Here is an 18,954-nt window from a genome sequence, read left to right as displayed (position 1 = left end):
CCTTTCTGCAGGCATTCAAGGACTTCAACTGGAATGCTTGATCCTCAAACAGCCATTCCCATATTGCACTTATCCTTCCTGCTAACTTTAGCTCTGCATGGTTTACACTTACATGCCGGCCTCGCCACTCCACCTCTCAATGCACCCCACCCAACCATGGATGGGCTTGCTTCTGGAAGTGCTGGCATTTCACAGTTTTCATAGTTTTTAGGGTCGGAAGGGACCTGAGTAGATCATCTAGTCCGCCCTGGCAGGAAAGAGCACTGGGGTCAAACAACCCCAGCAAGGTGTACATCTAGCCTCCTCTTAAAGACCCCCCAGGGTAGGAGCCAGCAGCACTTCTCTTGGAAGTTGGTTCCACCATTGAAATGTGCCCCTTTGGTTCACATTTCTCCCCTGGTCTGTACCTTGAGCAGGAGTGGAGAAAGCTCCCCCTTTAGTATTCCAGCATTGTCTGCTAGAGACTGGCTGAGTTGTAAGCATTTCTAAAAGCAGAGGAAAGTCTCCCCCAGCCCACAGTAAGTTCATAGTATGACCTAGCTTGGCACCAATGCTTACCGCAGTGTGTGTTTTTAACATTAGCACTTTCACAGATTTTTAGAGACAGGTAATTAGAACCGTAAAACATTTAGAGGGCTGCTAATGATGGGAGGTTAATGAGTCCTTTGGAATCTACCCTTTATGATGTTTGCTTTTGAACTGTTTGCCCAGCTCTTTTGTTTGACAGTGTGGGTGCCCACATGTGGCATGTGCCTGGGTGTGAGGCGGCATGTGCGTTAATAGGAAAAGCACTCTGAAAAAAAATGTTGGCTGGCTCTTTAGTGACAGTGTAACAGACTAATTGCCAGGGATGCACACCCTAGCATTCACAAACCCAGCCTGGTTGCTGGGAAGAGCAAAAGCTACAGAGGGGCTGTTACTTCCAAAGAAAGCCTGAGAAAGAAGCTGAGTAATTTATCAGTTTGCCCCTCCCTTGCAGGACTGAGTTCACATGACTCAACCTGGCCCCTCGGCTGAACTCTGTTTCCAACTTCAGCATCATCCACCCCCACAAAAAGAACTCCCAATGAGATAGGCCCAGCCCTGCCCCACCTCACTGCACTGGGCTCTATCCAAGCACAACTGCCCTGCTAGAAGCAAAAGCTTGAGGCTGACAGCTGAACCTTTTCCATTGCGGGCACCAAGCAGAAAGTGCTTTTTATCTCTAGCTCTCTCTAAAACCAGCAACGGGCTCTTCAGCTCTTTTGTTCCTGGCCCAGTGGTAGAACGTGTGTGCAGAGCACTGCACATGTGCCCTGCCTCCCTCAGGTGCCTGCATTTCAGTGGAGTCACGTGTATGAGAAGTGCTGTGGAAGGACGTGAGGAAGGTTTTTTCAACCCTGCTCCCTGAAGCCTGTGCCAGAGAGATCCCATGGAGAACAGACAAACCTCAGCAGCCACCTATACACTCTGTCCCACACTCACTTAGCACCAGCACAGTCCCACTGCAGGGCTGGTTCACAGTTCCCCTCCGAGATGCAAACGTTGCCCACCCTGCTGCCCTCAGGAAGCTCCATCAGGAGCAGGCTGCAGTTGCACTCCCTGGTGACAGTGGCAGCAGCAGGACAGCCTTTGTTCTGTGAAATCCAGCTGAAAAGGAATGTTAATCCTAGGGCTAATGCAGGGCTTGTCCCGTGTTGGTACCAGCTTCCTCATGCCAGTCGCTTTAGTCAATTTACTTTTTCCCCTAACCAGGTTTCTCAGAACTGCATGGAGTGTTTGTTATGTCCTTGTGCTCCTTCAGCTCCTTTAAAACCTCCTCCCCCCAGAGCCTAGATCTTTGCTAGCACTCTCCACACCCAGCTCCAGGGGGTCAAACCCTTCTCCTCTACCCTGAGCTTCCTTTGCAGAGCTCCCTGCAAGGCCAAGGCAGACGGCAAGCTGAAGACCTTGGAGGTAGCTTAGCCTTAGAGAAGCACTTCAGAGTTCCTGCCAAAAGTCACAACAGAAGCAGTGGCTTCTAAGGCTCCCTTGCCCACCATGGTTTCAACCCCAGTCAGACAATTTCTCCCCTCTCCCCACTGAGCTTGCTCACAGGCAGAGGCAGCCCTCAGCTAAAACACCCAACTGTAACTTGCACAGTGGGAATAGCAGGCTTCCCTCTCGCCCTGCAGGGGAGCTGGGCTCCCACAGCAAACAGCTCCTGCACGTAGCAGTAGGCCAAAACCAAAACAACAAAAATAACCTGTTCCATTTACAAAGGCCTCCACACAACCCTCTGCTGACCGAGTCCCCAACCCTGTCTTAGGAGGCAGGCATGAGATAGAAATACAGCTCCTAACCCAGGTCATGAGGTCAAAACCTTGAGCTAAGCAGCCAAACTGATTAAAAAACCTGCCACTCACCTTCTGACCCTTCGTCACCACAGCTTCCTTCTGTTAATTTATAGCCCCACCCCAGGGAGGAACAGAGTGCTCCCTCATTGTGTCCACATTGGTGAGCCATAGTGCTCCCTCATTGTGTCCACATTGGTGAGCCATAAACTCCAGATTGACCCTTAAAGGGGCAGTACATCCTGTCACGCCCACCTTGGGGAACAACCTATAAAGATTTCCTTCTCCAAAGAACAGTATGGGGTGTGTGTGTGTGTGCTGTTCAGGTGAAAGGAATGTGGCATGTGTCTGTGTACAGACATGGAACCATGCGTGCCTAAGCTGTGTGTGCATAGGCGTGTATGGAAACAGGTGTGGCTGGGCCTAGCTCTATGTGGTGTGCATGGATGTGCAGGAATGATCCCTCCCCCCTGCCCCCCACTTCATACAGCACAGTCCACATCCATCTGAGAGCTGTAACACTGTATTAGACACAGGATAAGCAACACAAAGATGGAAACACCTCAGCAGAGCTTCTCACCCAGCCCTGGGGCCAGAACAGGATGGGCCCCTACACCACAGTGCTTTGATGAGGTTTATGTGAAATGTCTCAAGTTCTGGCAGTCCACCCCTACCCCTTGGGAGAGGATTCTCCAGCCCGTGCCTCTCCCTGACTGGAAGTTACGGGTCTGCATTCTCTCACTGATAGACACACACCCCTTTGCAGCTAAATAACACCTTACCCTCTGTGTACTTCCCACCACATTGTCATTGCTTAACCAAACTTGATAGATTTCCCTCTGGCCCCTGGACATTCCTCCCATCTCCCTCCAATAGGTCAATCTCTTTCTGGTCACAAACTGCCCAGAAATCACTGCAATCTGCCAGGCCCTAGGGAAACACCTGTTGCTTCTCTAGGACCTGATATATCTCCAGATGAAGCCTCAATGTGCACTGGCCTTTTCAGCTGCCACCTGCCCTGGACCCAACAGGAAATACAGAGATGGAGAAGGCTGGAAGCTGAGGCACCTAGGGTCTGGGCAGAATGGCAGAGGGCCATAGGGAAACTGCAGTGATGGACACAGGTTTGGCAGGGTATGCAGGGAACACAGGACATGTGGGACAGAGAAAGGGAAATGAAAGGGACTTAGGCCTCCCACCCTACTGTGGACAGACTCTCAAGAGCTTTACCCTGAATGCCATTCCTCATGGCAACTCTCACCATATAGGGAAGCCCTGGCCATATCCTTTCCTGTTTCTGAGGCCCAGGCTTAGGTGGTAACTCTGACCAGCAGAGGGAAAACTCTCCCTGCAGTAGAGAGATGACACATTCACGTGAACAGCCTGACAACCCAGTGCCAGGAGTATGCCCATAATCAGATGTACAGAGCATGCAGGTGAATGGAGAAACCTTCAAAGAGGCTCCATTCTGCACTCAACACGGGCACAAGACTACAGAGTTGTCAGCCTTCCCAGACAAAGAGCTGAAGTGTCTCAAGCCTCTGCCCATCACAGTACCATTCTCCCACAGGGGCCTGCAGCCTCCTCTCACAACCACTACTTCAGTTACGTGTCAGGGGCATTGCCTCCATTCTTCCCACCCTCTCCCCTCCTTCTCCTTTCCATCTACCTCACCCTCCTCCTGTCTCAGGCAGGATGTAGCCTGCATAATCCCACCCTTGGGCTCCATCAGCAGTAGCACAAAGCTACTATTCATCTTCCCAAGGATAGCAGGGCTTGGCCAAAGAAGTGTCCCTCCCACACCTATCCCAGTCCTCTCTGCTTATGTCACACTTCCCCTTTCAAGCTCAGCGCCAGTCCCTCCCTGTGCTCCTTCCTGTCCTTTTTTTCTTCTTTCCTGAAGGGGCCTCAGGATCTGATATAGCTGGTGCACTGGCCCACTGCATTGCCCACAGAAGGGAGTATAAAGCATGCAGGATGTGCAGCAGAATGTACAATGCTCCTCCTTTCCTCATTCATCCTGGAGGCACAGGAGGAACAGAGAGACAGCCATTGGAGCTGCACTGAGAGGGTGAGTAAGGGTCAGGGTTAGAGTAGGAGGCAGAGCAGCTGGGGCATGGCTGAATTGTATGTCAGAATCTAGGATGCGGGACTGGAAGGGACCTGCTGGGTCATCAAGTTAAATCCTCTGCTGCTGCAGGCACCACATCACCCAGAATCCTTTATACATCCCTGAGAGTCCCTGCCCTGCCAGGGAGGCTGGTAGCCAACCCCCAAGAACAGGCAGTTATCCAGGATTAGGGCTTTGCTGCCCTGTCTCTTCCCAGTCCCCAGCTTCTTTCTGGTCTCATTCACAAGATCCTCAGCTTGTCTGTCTCCAAGAGGCCATATCTGGCTTTGTGCTCGTTGAAGAGTTTAAGCAGGGAGCGGATGTACATTCCATGGTACAGATCCACCGTTTCGTGGCTTGGGTCCTCAATCTTGGGCACTGTCATGGGTTCTCCTACTGCCAGAGCCAAAAAAGGGCGGAAGTGTGAAACCCAGGAGTTCAGAATAGACCAATTGCTACAGCTAGGGACAACCCAGCCTCCCTGTAATGAGCTGGGCCTTGGAACCCAAACACCCAGTGAGAGATTAGTGATCTGCTACATACAGGCAGGGCTGTGAGCCACCAGCAGGGAGCAACAGTGTACACACATGCTATGCCACACCCCAGTGACACAACAGCAACAGTCATAGGGGACAAGGAAAAGCACACACCACTACCTGTGTCCACCTATTGAAGGTTTTTAGCTTGCCTGGGATCCCTCTGCCCATTGAAGTAGTTCACCCCACACCATCAGGGTGGGTTTTCTGGCTTCCATATCTTCCAAGTTCAGCAGCATGTGGACTCCTCATAGTCAGCATGTGCAAGCAGGGCTGTGCCCCCACTGCCTGCCCATGCCAGCCCTTCCAGAGCAAAGGGCTCAGGCATTACAGATGGCCAACGCCACTGAGAAGAGTAGCAAGAAAAAAACTCACCAACAGTGGTGATGGGCCTGGGGAAGGGCAGGAAACCTCGGGAATGGACAGAGGTTAAGCCCCGTCCATAGAAGAGACAAGGGGCAAAGCCCAGCAGCTTTCGGCACCTCTCCTGTAGGTTCCTCATCCAGCTGCCATCTTTGAACGCCACCTGTCGAAAGAGCTCGTTCTCCCCAAAGGAGAAGGAGGGAACCAGATGTGCCCTGTGGGAGAACATTGCAGCATGAGTGCCCCCTGCCAGCCTCAGCACTACAGGAGCCTGCTATGACCCTTTGAACTGGGTCTGGTTTGCCCCAGGAAGCAGCAGCTAGGAAACCCTTGCTGTCACAGCTCCTAAGTTCTGCTGAAAGCTGGTCCAGTGGGTAGGCTGCTTGTGGACATCCTAAGCAAAGGAGAGGTCCCAGACCCAGTCCTCATACAGTAGGCTGGCTTGTTGGCCCCTGGGATGGATTGCCTTAGTCCAGCTACCAGAAGAGTGGGGCACCTGTAAGGACAATACATGAAGTGACACTCACCCATGCTGCAATGCCATCCGGACAAAGCCCTTGCGGTTCTTAAGGATTAATGTGGTGATTCCCGGCTGGCAGGACAGTGACTCGGCCGCACCACCAATCACAATGGCTACAGCATTGCCAGTACCATTCCGGGACAGCAGGTACCCTATGGCCTGGCGTGTTACAGGGCACAGGCCTAACCAGCAAAGAAATGAAGGGAACATAGGAAAAACTGTCTGCAATGGCAACCGCATTCCCCACTAGCCAGCTGGGAACCTGCTCATTCCCCTCACAACTAAGAGGAAGAATCCTTTGTCAGGATCTCTGAATGAACTTCTGGGCTATCCTGAAAGCCTATTCACCTTCCGGGTTTGGGAAAAGTCCCCGCAGGTGGGTGCAGGTGGATGACAGGTGAATCCCCACTTTTCAGAAAGCTATAGGACATGGACAGGCAGGAAGAGGGCCTATTTTCTTCCATTCCCCAAAGAAATGAGTTGAGCTGAACTCTAACTACAGCCACAGGCTGTAAGCAGACTTCTCCCTGCACAGAAGCCCAATGGGTGGAGTGAGGGTGACACCTTGTGTCCAGACAGGAGCCCTGGAATCCCTTGCTCCAGAAGAAGGAGGGTACAATAAGCTAAAGGATCAGGTGAGTGGAGGCCAGGATGGGACACTCCCTGGCTCATGGCTCCAGAGTCCCCATGTTAGTCAGGAGGCAACCAGAAGCAGCAGCTGCACCAGCCAAAGTGAAGGCTCCAAGGGCAAGGCAGGTGCTGCCACTGGATGGAGACTACACATGCCCCTCTCCCAGGAGAAAGGAGATGGACACTGTGAACATCTTGGGTCTCTTGCATTACCTGCACCTGCAACACCTTAGGGCAGGGGCGGGCAATTATTTCGGGCAGAGGGCCACTTATTGAGTTTTGGCAAGCCACCAAGGACCACATAACAGGCAACCAGGGGCAGAATAAATATTAAATTAATAAATATTAATTTTCTAAACTTTTAGGGGCCTCGCAGGCTGGATAGAATGACGTGGAGGTCTGTATCTGGTCCCCGGGCCGCATTTTGCCCATTCCTGCGTGATATGCCTTAAATGACTTTAGGACACAGCAAATTAATTTGGGCCGCTGCAAAGTAAAACACCTCTTAGGTAAGGAGTTTTAGTTTCTAAACTCTACAGCCGCGGAGGGAAGCACCAGGCCCTGTGCAGCTCATGGTCTGTGCAGGCAGCCCCTGCAGGCAGCCCAGCAGCAGCCCAGGAAGGCAGGCTCCACAGAAGGGGGGGGCCGGGAAAAAAAAAAAAGCAATGAGCCTGATCTCCTCCCCCTCCCCCCAGAGCCTGCCTGCCTGCCTGAGCTGTGTGGGAGCTCGGTGCCTCCCTCCATGGCTGCAGTACTCCCCAGGACTGCCTGAGCTGGGTGCCTGTGGGCAGGTGCTGCCTGGGGGCAGACCATCACTGCCATGAAGGGAAGCACCAGCCCCTCCCCCCCCCAGCAGCTCTGCTCACCAGCAGCTCGTTCTCCCTTCCCTGCCGCTGGAGAGGCAGGTAAGGACTGGGCTCTGACATGGGTGTACACAACACGGGGGTTTACTTCACCCTAAATTGAAGCGGTGTTTTTAAAAAACACCGCTTCATTTTAGGGAGATTTCAACCCCTCTATCATGTACGGACCCCCTTAGGTGCTATCTGTGGATATGTGCAAGGGATGCTTTGTGAGCACACTCACCCCCACTCATCAGATATTCCCTGAAGAAAGGCATCCAGAAGTTGCCACCCAGCGTGGCCAGGAAGGGCCTGATACCAGGGTACTTCTCAAAGAAGCCAGTGGACCCAGTGATAAAGTTGCAGAAGGCCCCAACACAGAGGATCCCATGAGGGTGTGAACCAATAATGTAATTCTGGCTGGGATGCAGATCATGAGTTTTCACCAGCTGGAGAAAGAAGACATACAATCAGTAGGGAGTGAGGATGTCAGAAGCCCTGGCTTTCAATGCTGGTTAAGTCACAGGCCTTGAGGAGACCTTCTCAACAGGTGAGGACAGATGGGCACTACCTGGGCTGTAGTTCCCCCACCTTGATGCAGAAGCACAATCACCTGGACAGATGTGCAAATTAGAATCATTGAGCAGCTCAGCTCAGGGATTTCCCCAGTTTCTTTACCTCTCCCATTGCACACAACCAAAATCAGCACATGTATGGAGCAGCTACTGAAGTTTGTGAAATTTGACAGCTAGCCTGATGTCAGCCTAATGATTTGACAATTAGCCTGATGTCAGCTAGCTGTGATGATTAGGGTGACACTGAAAGAAACATGTGTTTGGGGCCCTTTCCAACCACCTGTTTTTGCACCAGATTTCTATTAGGTTCCCTGGGTGCTCTCTGCAGGGGCTGGCCTGGCAGCTGGAGAATAACACATGCGAGAAATGACTCATGAGGGATGCTGGAGACAGGCTGATGTATAGGAAGTCATTAATCTGCCAGCAGCTGGTCTGCTAGGCTTGCATGGAAAAAGCCATGCAGGGACCATTCAACAAGAGTACAGCAGAGATGCCTAACAGACTTGTCCCAGAGTCTGCAGGTTAACCTACACAAGTACAGTTCTCAGCACAGAAGCTGCTCTAACATGGAACTGTTATACTGTGGGAAGTGTAAAATGTATTTAAAAACCAGAAGGGTCACAGCAGCCCTTTCATTTAAAAATAAATATATACCAAAATATAACAATGTTCTGAATAGTCCATCTATTAGACCTTGACATGCCTTCATGGCCCACCACAGCTGCCACAGAATAAAATGAACAAAAAGGAAAAAAACCAAACAAAACAAAGTGTCTGTGGAAAGGGGCATTTCCTCCTGACGTGGAACGTGGGACTATTTCTGAAACAAACATTTGTTACCGACGTATTCAAAACTTTTTTTTCTGACAGAAAACTGGTGCACTAGAAATGTTATGGCCACATCTCCATAGCACCCACTGTATGAATGGCACAAGCATGGCCTGGGCAGGCTTGCTGCTTACCTGAATAGGGAAATAATCTCGGAAGTGCCTCCAGACAGCCCATTTCCGCAACCATGTGAACCTCCTCCCACCTGCAAACCAGACAAGAGGTGTGTGGGAGGGTCCTAGGTCACAAGTTCCCACAGACACTGTAAAGACAGACCCTCCTCTCTGGAGGGAAGTCAGGTCAGTTCTGTTTTCCTGGCAACGGGCTCTTTTTGGACCACCTCCTTCCTCTCCCCTCTACGCACCCCTCCCCACCCCCTTGCATTCCTGTAGGTTGGCACTGCCCCAGTCTTTATCATTTAACCATGTAAATGAAGAAGAAAATAAGAACACTGGCTCCTTGGGAGTCTTATCTGCTCTGGAGCACTTATCTGCTCATGCCTCAGCTGATGTCTTGCATTATCTTTGCATGCCTTGCTCCCCCTTAGATGGAATCAGAACTGCCCAGACCTGTGTCACAGGACCTATATGGTTAAGGAAATTCTCCTTCATGTTAAGTAGCAAGAGCCTGTGCTTTTGGTGCAAGTGGTTCAGATATTAATCTTGCTGCTGCTATAAGAATCCTAGGGTTGTATACAGCAGTTCCCAAAGAGATGAAAATAGAATTAAACCCAGGGTGTGTTAAATTCCAGCGCTGCACTGGCACGAAGGCCAGTCATTTAAGTTCATTATATCACCAAGAATCTCTGATAATGAGAGGAAAGAAAAGGTGGTGCAGTCTGTTGGGATAGTGTTCTTAAGAGCTGAACTCTGTGCATCTCTCTGGACCTGTTTCCCTCATTCCAGGGGATTTAGCTTTAACTGGGTGAGATTAGCTATTATATGAGCCTGAAGATAGTGGAAAGCTCAGAGCAGACTCCCAGAAACTCAGAGCAGACTCCCAGAAACAAAGACAGACAGCAGAGGGTTAAAAACCACATCTCTGAATCCTGCCACAGCTGCCTTCCACCCCACCTGCTATGAACATGTTCAGTAAGTGAAGCGATGCTTGTCCATACCTCGCTCCGGTGTGTCCCAGTCAAAGATTAGCCAGACCAGGTACAAAGCAGAAATCGGCCAGAAACTGGTGAAAACCAAATAGATGAGGAGAAGCAGGGAAATGATTCCTGGGGGAACACAAGCAAAAGATGAACTTATATATCCTTAAATAGAAATATGTGAGAGACCGTGTATAACACATCTTACCACATACCGGCAGAGCTGATTCTGCCCCAGTTGACACCAGTGCAACTATCAGTGGAGTTTCATGGGTGTAGTGGCCCCTTTCCACATATTAAAACCCACCCCTCAGCTTAACATTGCTCTGACATGGGGATCAAATCAGGAGAGCAATTCCTCACGTGTACCTGTCCTCTGCCTCACTGTGTAGCAGAGTGTCTGCATCTCCGCCTCAGGATTCCAGCACAGCTCTACAAACAGGTCCTGTCTCTAGGCACCATCTCCTAATACCTTGTTGCAATGTGGGATGGGAGGAGTGCCCACAATGAATCCCACCATCTTTAGGCCTATTCAGAATCCCATTTCCATAAAACACCTCGTTCCCAAGGAGTGACCAAATTGTAATTTGTTCCTGGGCCAAAACACCTTCTCTGCTGTATGTTCTGCCCAGCTGGTCAGTGTTGAAACCCAGCCAGCCCAGGCCTGTTAGCTCCCTGCTGGCTCTGCTTGAAAGACAAGCTCTGTACCAGTCTTGCTATATGAGGGAAATTTTGGTCCCTAAATCATCACCCCATGGAGCAAACTGAGAAGAGGCTGTGGTTCAGACAGGACCCAGCCATTTTTACCACTGTCCACTTAAAGCCTTTTGAGGTGGTCTTGGCAACACTTGACTGTACTACAGCTGCACTGGTGGAATATTAGAGGCCCCACTCTCTCTAGCATAAGTATGTGACAAGTGTGGGAGCTTCCCTGAGTCAAACTTGTGCTTCAGCCCTAGATGGCATCCACTTTAGAAATCTTTGCTGCTTGTGACCATCTTGCCTATTGGAAAGAACATTGAATCCAAGCCTCTCTGATGGGGTTAAGAAGGCACTTCTAGTGGACTAATGTACTCAAGTGAAAGCCCATTTCCAGCACATAAAGCAGCTAGGGGAAAAGCAGGGGAGATTTTCAGGGTACAGCAGATATGGATTCCAGAGCTGTGCTCCCCTGAGCATCATGGTACCTCATATAGTAGTCTATAACAGATACTCCATAAGTTATAGAACTTACTCAAATGCATTGGGTGTAACTCATGCCCGTCATTTAAGATATCTGAAAAAAAACATACCTGAACCAGAGACCTAATAAACACAGGTAGAGAAGAAAACAAGAAGAAAATGCAGGTGAATTCCAAGACTTTCAGTTTTACTTGTTCTGGCACAGGACTGTGTATCTAAATAAAACCACAGCAGAAGTCTGAGAGACTTCCTAGTTAGGAGTCAGGAGTTGTTCTTCCAAGCAGGTTGCTCTGCACTGGGCCAGGACAAAACTGGTCCTGGGGAAAGCCAACTATCATTTGCTGTGTTCTGGCCAGTTGGTCAGTGTTGAGACACAACCATTTACCAAGAGGAAACAAGCATTACAAGCCATTGGAGATATATACCTGAAAGAACTAAGTCACTTCTCAGCAAAGCCTGTTGGGCTTCACCAATATCTGCTTAAGAAAAAGACAGCAATGCCAGATCCCATCTGGTCTAAATGAGGTTACCATAAAGAATTCTTATGCACTATTGTGGCTGGAAGCTATAGCAGGTTCAATCTGGCTTTCCACGCTGCATCTACAAATAGATATTGGCACACTTAGAAGCTACAGCAGGTTCAATCTGGTTTTTCACACTGGATCTAAAAATAGGAATTGGCACATAGCTGTGGATCCAAAGGACAGGGACAGGAATGTTTTCCTAGCAGGACAAGGTCTGTGTCAATTTAAAGCGTTTGACTTGTGCAGTGCACCAGCCACATGTGAGAGGCCAAAAGAGAGGCTAATGCCTGACTTTCTCCTCTCATTGTGGGTGATGTGCTGTACCTGGATGGTATCCTAATACATGCAAAATCTCAGAATAAGAACTGATACTCAAGGGCCTGTAATTAGCTTTCTGCTGCCAAGTAAAATGAAACAGAGATTTGTGAATTGTTTCAAGAAGATGTGCTTAGCTTTGGGTTTATGATAAGGACAGGAGGAACCTTTAGTGACAAAAAGAAAATGGAAGGTGTGCACAAATCCATTCTCCAGACGTTCCCAGCTGGGTAGGTTGTGTAAAGGCTCCATGCTGTTATAGCAAGTTCATGCGTGCACACAGCCCAGGTTGGGTGAGAAACAGCAATCATGTCAGTGACCAACAGAGTATTTCCAGGCTTGAAAGACTCTTATGACTGCTCCTGTTTTAGCTGACCATGCGGTAGTGGATGCAGATGTCAGCTTGATAGTTTGGAGCAGCATTAACATCAGAGCCAAAGGGAGGACTTGAGAGGTGGATGGCTCATTGCAGCAAGTCTTGAGCAAAATGATTGCACCACCCCTGGCAGGTGTTAAAGCTCTGGAAAATTTTCAACACTTTTATATAGGACAAAGTTAATGGCCTCAACAGCTCTAGCTTCCCTAAAATGGCTCTCTAGAGTCAGGAATCCTGAGGCACAACTTGCCTGCTAGTTATAAAAACTATAGTACTATAATTTCACTTCCACCTACAGGTCTGGGCTCAAGGACAGTCCAGACAGCGTTGCTGGGAGGCTAGTTGCAAATACTGCCCTAAACTCTTGGTGAAACTCCTGAAAATGAACAAAGGCATCTAGACCCTTTGGTCTATGCAGAGACCCTACAATCCAAGCCTGACTAAAGTTCATGCCTTTGCCAGGATGACTTCTGATAAAATGAGTGGCCTCCGATCAAATGCAAAGGCTGCTCAGTGTAAGGACATATGGGGAAAAGGTTTTAAAGGAGGGACCTGGTCTGGTCTTACAGTCCTGGGAGAAAGAAGGAGCCCTAAGCTAGGTAAGCTTGGAAAGGGTCCTAAACAGTAGTGTTTCTCAACCTGTGGGTCACGAACCAAAAATGGGTCACAAGAATATGTGAAAAGGTTGCAAACAACCTTTAAAAATGGATTCTCCTTTAAAGGAGAAAAACATGGGAAGCATGGTTTTTCCCTTGCAGGCTGTCAGAATTCCAGCTTGCAAGAGGCTGCTTGCTCCCCACCATACCCTCCCCCCATCTGCCCCACACCCACCCCTGCCCCACACGCTGCTCGACCAGGGCCTGTGGGGAGGGGCAGTGGGTCAGGAGTGAGGGGTCCTGGGTTCAGGACTGGCTATCAGTGCTTGCAAATGGGTCCTGGTCCAAAAAAGATTGAGAACCACTGCTACACAGTACTGACTGGAATAAATGCAATGCCATAACAAATACACTGGGTCCTACTATTAAACCTAAAGTTATCCATAAGAACCTCTGAGGGAGTACCTTCAGAGGATTACAGCAGGGCTACTCCTAAAACTAAGACGGTAGCTGTGGAAACTGAGGCTGGATGTTGATTTTCCCATTTAGAACAGAACAGGAGTGTCTCACTACCAAATTTCACTGGCACAAAAGGATCTATTCAGGGGTTCGTGGGCAGAAGGCCTGTCGGCATGTGATTGAGTGAGTGAAGAAAACCTCCCAGAAGATTGGGATAAAAGTGAAATTGCTTATGGCTTGTGATGTGAAATATTCTAACGGAAAGACCCTGTTCAAGATGATAAATGAAGAAGAGACTGGAGTGTCGATGTGCCTAGGTATAACTGCTATGGTTCATTTAAGATTGCTGTAAAAACCTATTAAGCTCCATTATGAAGCCAAAGGGTTGAACCAGTAGCAACCTCCGATTAAAGAACAGATAGACCCAAGGCAGCAGTATATGCGGGTGGAACTGTTTCTCTGGGTATTGTTTTGTGAAAGAAAAATCAGAGAAGCTGAGAAAGCAGATAGCAAGGAAGACATGCAACAGAAACACTGATGGTGGGGCCACAGGGGATGCTGAGAGATAGCTGTTGGGCCAAGTGCTGACTAGAAAGTAGTTTGGAGCTGTGAGCAAAGAAACCATCTCCTGTTGTTCAATTCCTCCTGCATTTAAGGAGGCAAGGGGATGTGCATTCTTTGAAACTAAACAAAACCACATCAAAGAACAGACTATTCGAAGGAAATGACCCACGTGGCTCCAAATTTTGGCTAAAGCCCTAATTAAAAAAAGAGGAAGCAGTATTAACATACTGTTGCTATAGGTGTCTCAGTGAACCATAGGATCTCAATTGTACCAGGCTCTGCACAAATACCTGACAAAAAGACAGCCCGTTTCCAAAGCAGTAGGAATCTACAGCTCTATGTAGCACTCTCGTAGTCAAGACTTATTTACTATAAACTCAGCACCCTGAAGTGTTAAAATAATTTACCACTGACCTCTTCACTTTTTAAACAATTGTTCTTTAATAAGCAAACTGCAGTTTTTTTTGCATGGGTGGTGATATCTTTGATTGGAAAAACTGCATGGTTGGAATAAAGTTAGATGATCTTTCAAATGCAAGACATTCTTCATCAGGTTTGTTGCGTATAGGAAGAAATTTAGGAATCAGGTAGATTATAGTGTGTTCAACAGTCAGTATCAGTGTCTAGGCAGCTTAAGTAAGAACAGTAAGAACCAAGGATTGAACACTACTGATACTGATTTTTTGAGATGCTATAATAATTCCTGGGCTATCATGGCTACAACATCCCTTTAATAAGCGCTAACTCACTCACAACTGCCGGGGCAAACCAGAATCCTGCAGAAAAATGTTAAATTAATGGGACATCTCTGTGTCAATGCCTTCAAAGTCCTGTGCAGGCAATTGTAGTACTGTGTAGAAATACCTGAACTAGCTCTCAGCTAACTAGCTTGGGTTCCAGAAGCAGCATAGCATATTAGCAAGGCAGTATGCCTGGGCTATAAGCTGACACAGCTATACTGCTTCCAGTACCCAAACTAGGTCATTCACAACTAGCTTGGGCAGCTCTGCCCACACCAAATCATGTTGTGTGGACATAATTCCTGTGTCAGAGTGCTCTTGGGAGGGTCAGCAACAGAGCTCACCCCCTTTGCAAAGTCAAATGTTCTCTGACCTTAACAGCAAGCGGAAGGTCAGCAGGTGCCAACTTCTTCACTGGGGCTGATTTATTTGTACTGTGGATGTGCTCACAGCCCCCATGCTGAACCAATGTGCAGGGAGACAGGCTCCACCCCAAAACCCTGTGCACTAAATGGGAAGGGAGTACACAAAGACACAGCTGTGAGTTCCAGGACTGATTCTGGCTGGACACCCCCTGACTTGGGGCTGGAGTACTTTGCACTTCTACAAAATGAAATAATCAGGCTCCTAGTATCCAACCGTTCCTGAAAAGGCTTGATTCCAGATAATCCACATGCATCTACAGGGGTCTTAGCACCCAGGAGGGCAGGGAGAGACTGCAGACATACCCAGCTCTTACAGAATGTGCTACCGTCTCATCTGAAAATCCCCCCAGCAATAACCAGCCAAGACCCTGCTCTCCCCTGAGAAGGCTGCTTTTCCCCTTCTTGCTCCAAGGAGCTTTCTGTTCCCTGGGGCTGCATTTTCTGATGTCCTGATTTTTTTTTATAGTCATCACTCAGAGAGATGGGGAACCACATTCCACGGGCTGTGATGGAGGGTTGCCCTCCCTGCTCCAAAAACCTGTAGAGAATTTCTAGCAGTGAGAGGGAAGGAGACCCCCATGATGGTACAGATCATCTCCTCTAGGCTGCTGTGCTTACTCACCCATGAACAAGAAGCTGAGCACCCACTGCAGGACAGAGAGAAGCTGGAGGCATGCCCGGACGTCCCACTGTGAGGGCCAGGGGGCAGTGAGCAGAGTGCGCAGGGCAGCCTGGATGCTGGCATGGCTCCCTGGAAGGCACAAACACCTTTCACCACTTCCATTATTGATCACTGCCTACTGGTCATGCTGTACCCATCTGCTAGTGCTCTTCTTCCCCTCCACCCACAAGAAACCACCCCCTGTACCTGCACCACCCCCTATGACACACAGCCCCACACCGCACATGCATGCCCCTGCACAAACACATGCTATTCCTCTCACAGATCAAGGTTCCCCAATACACATGCAGTCACAGCCCTCTGCAATGGGAAGCCACTGCCCCAGCACATGCTGTGCCCTGCACCCCACACTGACCCTACCCACCTGCCCCTTACACTTGCACAGGGCTTTCTTCTTGCCCATGTGCTGGGTCAGTCCCTAGCTGGTTGCTTCCAGTAGCCTGAGCTGGTAACAGGTGAGGAAGATGAACATGAAGCAGAAGGAAGAAAGTAGGGTGAGAGCTATAGAGAGAGCAGGAGGAGGTGGGGAGATGAAGGGCAAGAGACAGCAGGGCCCAGCTGGGCCCCCATGCCTGCAGGTGTAGAAGGAGGTACACGATAGGGACTGACTGACACTATACTGTTGAGTGCACAGATAACTCTCAGCTGCTCAAAGCCCCTCTAAGGAGCAGGACCTCCCATGCAACTGTGGGGGAAGGATTCTCTGGACCTGGCCCCCCTCACAGAGAAAGAGGTTTTAATAAAAATATCAAAGTTTCCAAGTTGACCAGAACCCTGAAGAGGTGAGATCCTGCTCTCCCTGCTCCACAGACTGACCAGGGCTGTGTTTATCCTGTGAAGGGCGAGCCAGAGGGAAGCCTGAGTGAAGTGTCATGGCAAGGCAGGACCACGCACACATCTCAGACATCTCACGAGCACAGTGTCTGAGCTGACAACAGGTGAGTCTGGATGTGTCAGGCCAACCGCCCTGTCCTGCAGTGACTGATAAGGCCACAGGCCCTGTGGTCCCTCAGCCTTGACTCTGGGAAGTGGGAGTTCAATAGCATTAACTGGTTTTCCTTCTCCCTCCTCCTCTCCCTGGTAACGTTATGAATGATTAACTCCCACCAGTGTTACTGCAAACACAGCCAGGGCCTTTTGATCCCTCTTCCCTCTGGGACAAAAGCCAGATTCCAAACTCCATGAGCTCCCTGCCCATCTTTTTAAAGGATGTTTGTGTGAAGAGCTCTGGCTGAGCTGAGCAGGTCCCAAGGCCAAAGAGCTCATCCCACCAAGGACAGAGACCATAAGCCTGCTGGCTCACAGGGGCTCAGAATGGCTGCAGGGAGCTGCATCAGGCCTTTAATGTCAGACAGCTGGAAAAATCCTTACAATTAACATACCTACTCAATACCATTATCTAACAGGCTGTAATGGAGAGACCTTGCATTCAGTGGAGTGCTGGATCAGAGAGAACTCGACCATATGGGAAAGTCAGGAAGAGCAACTCAAATCTGGCTGGGTCAGACCTAGGCAATTTTGAAGTTCAGCCTTTCTGGAGTAAAATCCAGACCACAAATGGGGTACCTAAACATTAGAGCAGTCACTGGACAGAAGAACATTACTTTTGTTTCCCCAGAGCAATTACCCAAGTCTACTCAGTCCATCACTCCTAGCAGACTTCCCAGGTCTTCAGACCAGGTCCCAGAAGTCACATACCTCACAGCTCTTCTTATTAGTTGACTAAAAGCCAAATATTTCTGACTGGGCTCGCACTTACATAGCCATTGACTTATGTAGGAGAGCTATCTGAATGGGTGGCAGATACTCTTCTTTGATTTGGATTATACAATTTGCCATTTTCATGCCCTTTTGCAGTAAATGATCTGACAGATTTCCCAGACCGATTTCAGTAAACTCACTTCTACCAAGCAATTCTGCTCCATTCCCATCCCTGCTCCCTTCACAGCTAACACACAGCTTTATAAAATTATTATAGACTATTTTATAGAAAGAGATATCTAATAACATATTCAACAACAACAGCAAACATGCCTTGACTGACTCTATCAACCACAAGTCTAGAATATTACGAACACGCCTTGCAATTTTCTTACCACTCTGATTTTGGGAGTAAGCTGCAATAAGTGTTTTCATGGTGATGGCAGGTCCTCTCTCAGACTTTGCCTCCACAGTGTAGAAGGCAGGTTTGGAAATAGCAGACTCTGGAACTGTTTGTGTCCCCAACTGTTTTAAACTACACCAGCTGACCCAAGATAAACTGCCCGCTCAGGAGGGGAAGTGGGCAAATGTTTCCTTTTATTTGAAGAAAACCCAGCAACATCTGGAAGGAAAAAGAATGAGCAAGTCCCATGTTGCTGTTTCCATAAAAGATCCTGCACTATTCCTCCTAGGTACACAAATATACAATGCTGTGTATTTTCCTCAGATATCACTTGGCAAAGTCTGTCCCTTCTCTGGATGGAATGGTACTTTCCTCAGACGAGTTGCACGCAGCTTTCCAGGCACCGCTGCTGTGATTTTGACCAAGGGCAATTTGAAAACCTGAAAACGGTCAAACCAAAACCACCATTCATTTGTTATAGGATTGTAGCATTTGCCAGAATGGCTCAAAACTGTTGGTCCCACCAGCCAGTCCCTAATAGATTCAGGACATAACTTTCTCAGCTTTCTCTTTTGTGGTAAATTGACCATAGCTTCATGGGGGAAAAGCTCCTATTATCTTAGGAAGCAAACATTTTATACACTAAAGTAAAAGATCTAATTGTCTACTCCAGAGGTTCTCAAACTGTGGTCTGCGAGCTCCATTCAGGTGGTCTGCAGAAAGGTGACCTAGGGCTAAAGCTGACAGACCTTGCACCTGACTTCCCAGAACTTTGCTCAAAAAAACAGGCACACCCATTGCATTAGAAAGGTAAGACTACTGATATTAAAATGTGAGTTTGCTTTGATTTGTAGAACAAACAAAAAGTTTATTAGGTGGGCCACCGAGACCCTCAGCAATTTTCAAGTGGTCCGCAAAAAAAAAAGTTTGAGAACCACTGCTCTACTCTATGTGACCCTGAGGCTGTGACTGCTTTTCTGTCAATCATCTCCTCCAAGATTTACCAGGACCACAGTACTGGGGCAGAAAAAACAAACCTGAAGACAGAATGCAGCTTTGGGTGTGTAGTTTAGGAGGACCAATATAATCACCATTGAAACCAATGGGAATCTTTCCATTGACTTTAATGGACACCAACTAAATCACTAGACACTGTGCACACTATTGAGAGAGGT

General features: G+C 48.7%; 1 protein-coding gene across 1 annotated transcript; it reads right to left on the bottom strand.

Annotated features, from left to right (window-relative positions):
• Positions 1 to 2,788: 2,788 nt before the first annotated feature.
• On the bottom strand, positions 2,789 to 17,909 carry LOC109300474 (diacylglycerol O-acyltransferase 2-like). The gene is made up of 8 exons (XM_019521113.1): positions 17,772 to 17,909; positions 15,616 to 15,744; positions 9,834 to 9,941; positions 8,851 to 8,921; positions 7,558 to 7,762; positions 5,849 to 6,023; positions 5,334 to 5,536; positions 2,789 to 4,818 (listed from the first exon to the last, which is right to left on the bottom strand). Exons 1-8 carry the CDS (start codon positions 17,809 to 17,811, stop codon positions 4,664 to 4,666), a joined length of 1,086 nt encoding a protein of 361 aa, XP_019376658.1. The 5' UTR covers positions 17,812 to 17,909; the 3' UTR covers positions 2,789 to 4,663.
• Positions 17,910 to 18,954: the final 1,045 nt, after the last annotated feature.

Source organism: Gavialis gangeticus, unplaced genomic scaffold, assembly GCF_001723915.1.
Source record: "Gavialis gangeticus isolate Ggan-Ray unplaced genomic scaffold, GavGan_comp1, whole genome shotgun sequence".
NCBI classification, from domain to species: Eukaryota; Metazoa; Chordata; order Crocodylia; family Gavialidae; genus Gavialis; species Gavialis gangeticus.
Note: the sequence above shows the minus strand (reverse complement) of the source record. Positions and strands in the feature narration are given on the sequence as shown.

Coding starts and splice junctions, on each gene's coding strand:
- LOC109300474 (XM_019521113.1), bottom strand. CDS start 17,811: ATGAAAACACTTATTGCAGCTTACTCCCAAAATCAGAGTG. Junction 7,763..8,850: donor GAGATTATTTCCCTATTCAG/GTAAGCAGCAAG, acceptor TTCTTTCTCCAG/CTGGTGAAAACTCATGATCT. Junction 6,024..7,557: donor GGAATATCTGATGAGTGGGG/GTGAGTGTGCTC, acceptor TTTGCTGGTTAG/GCCTGTGCCCTGTAACACGC.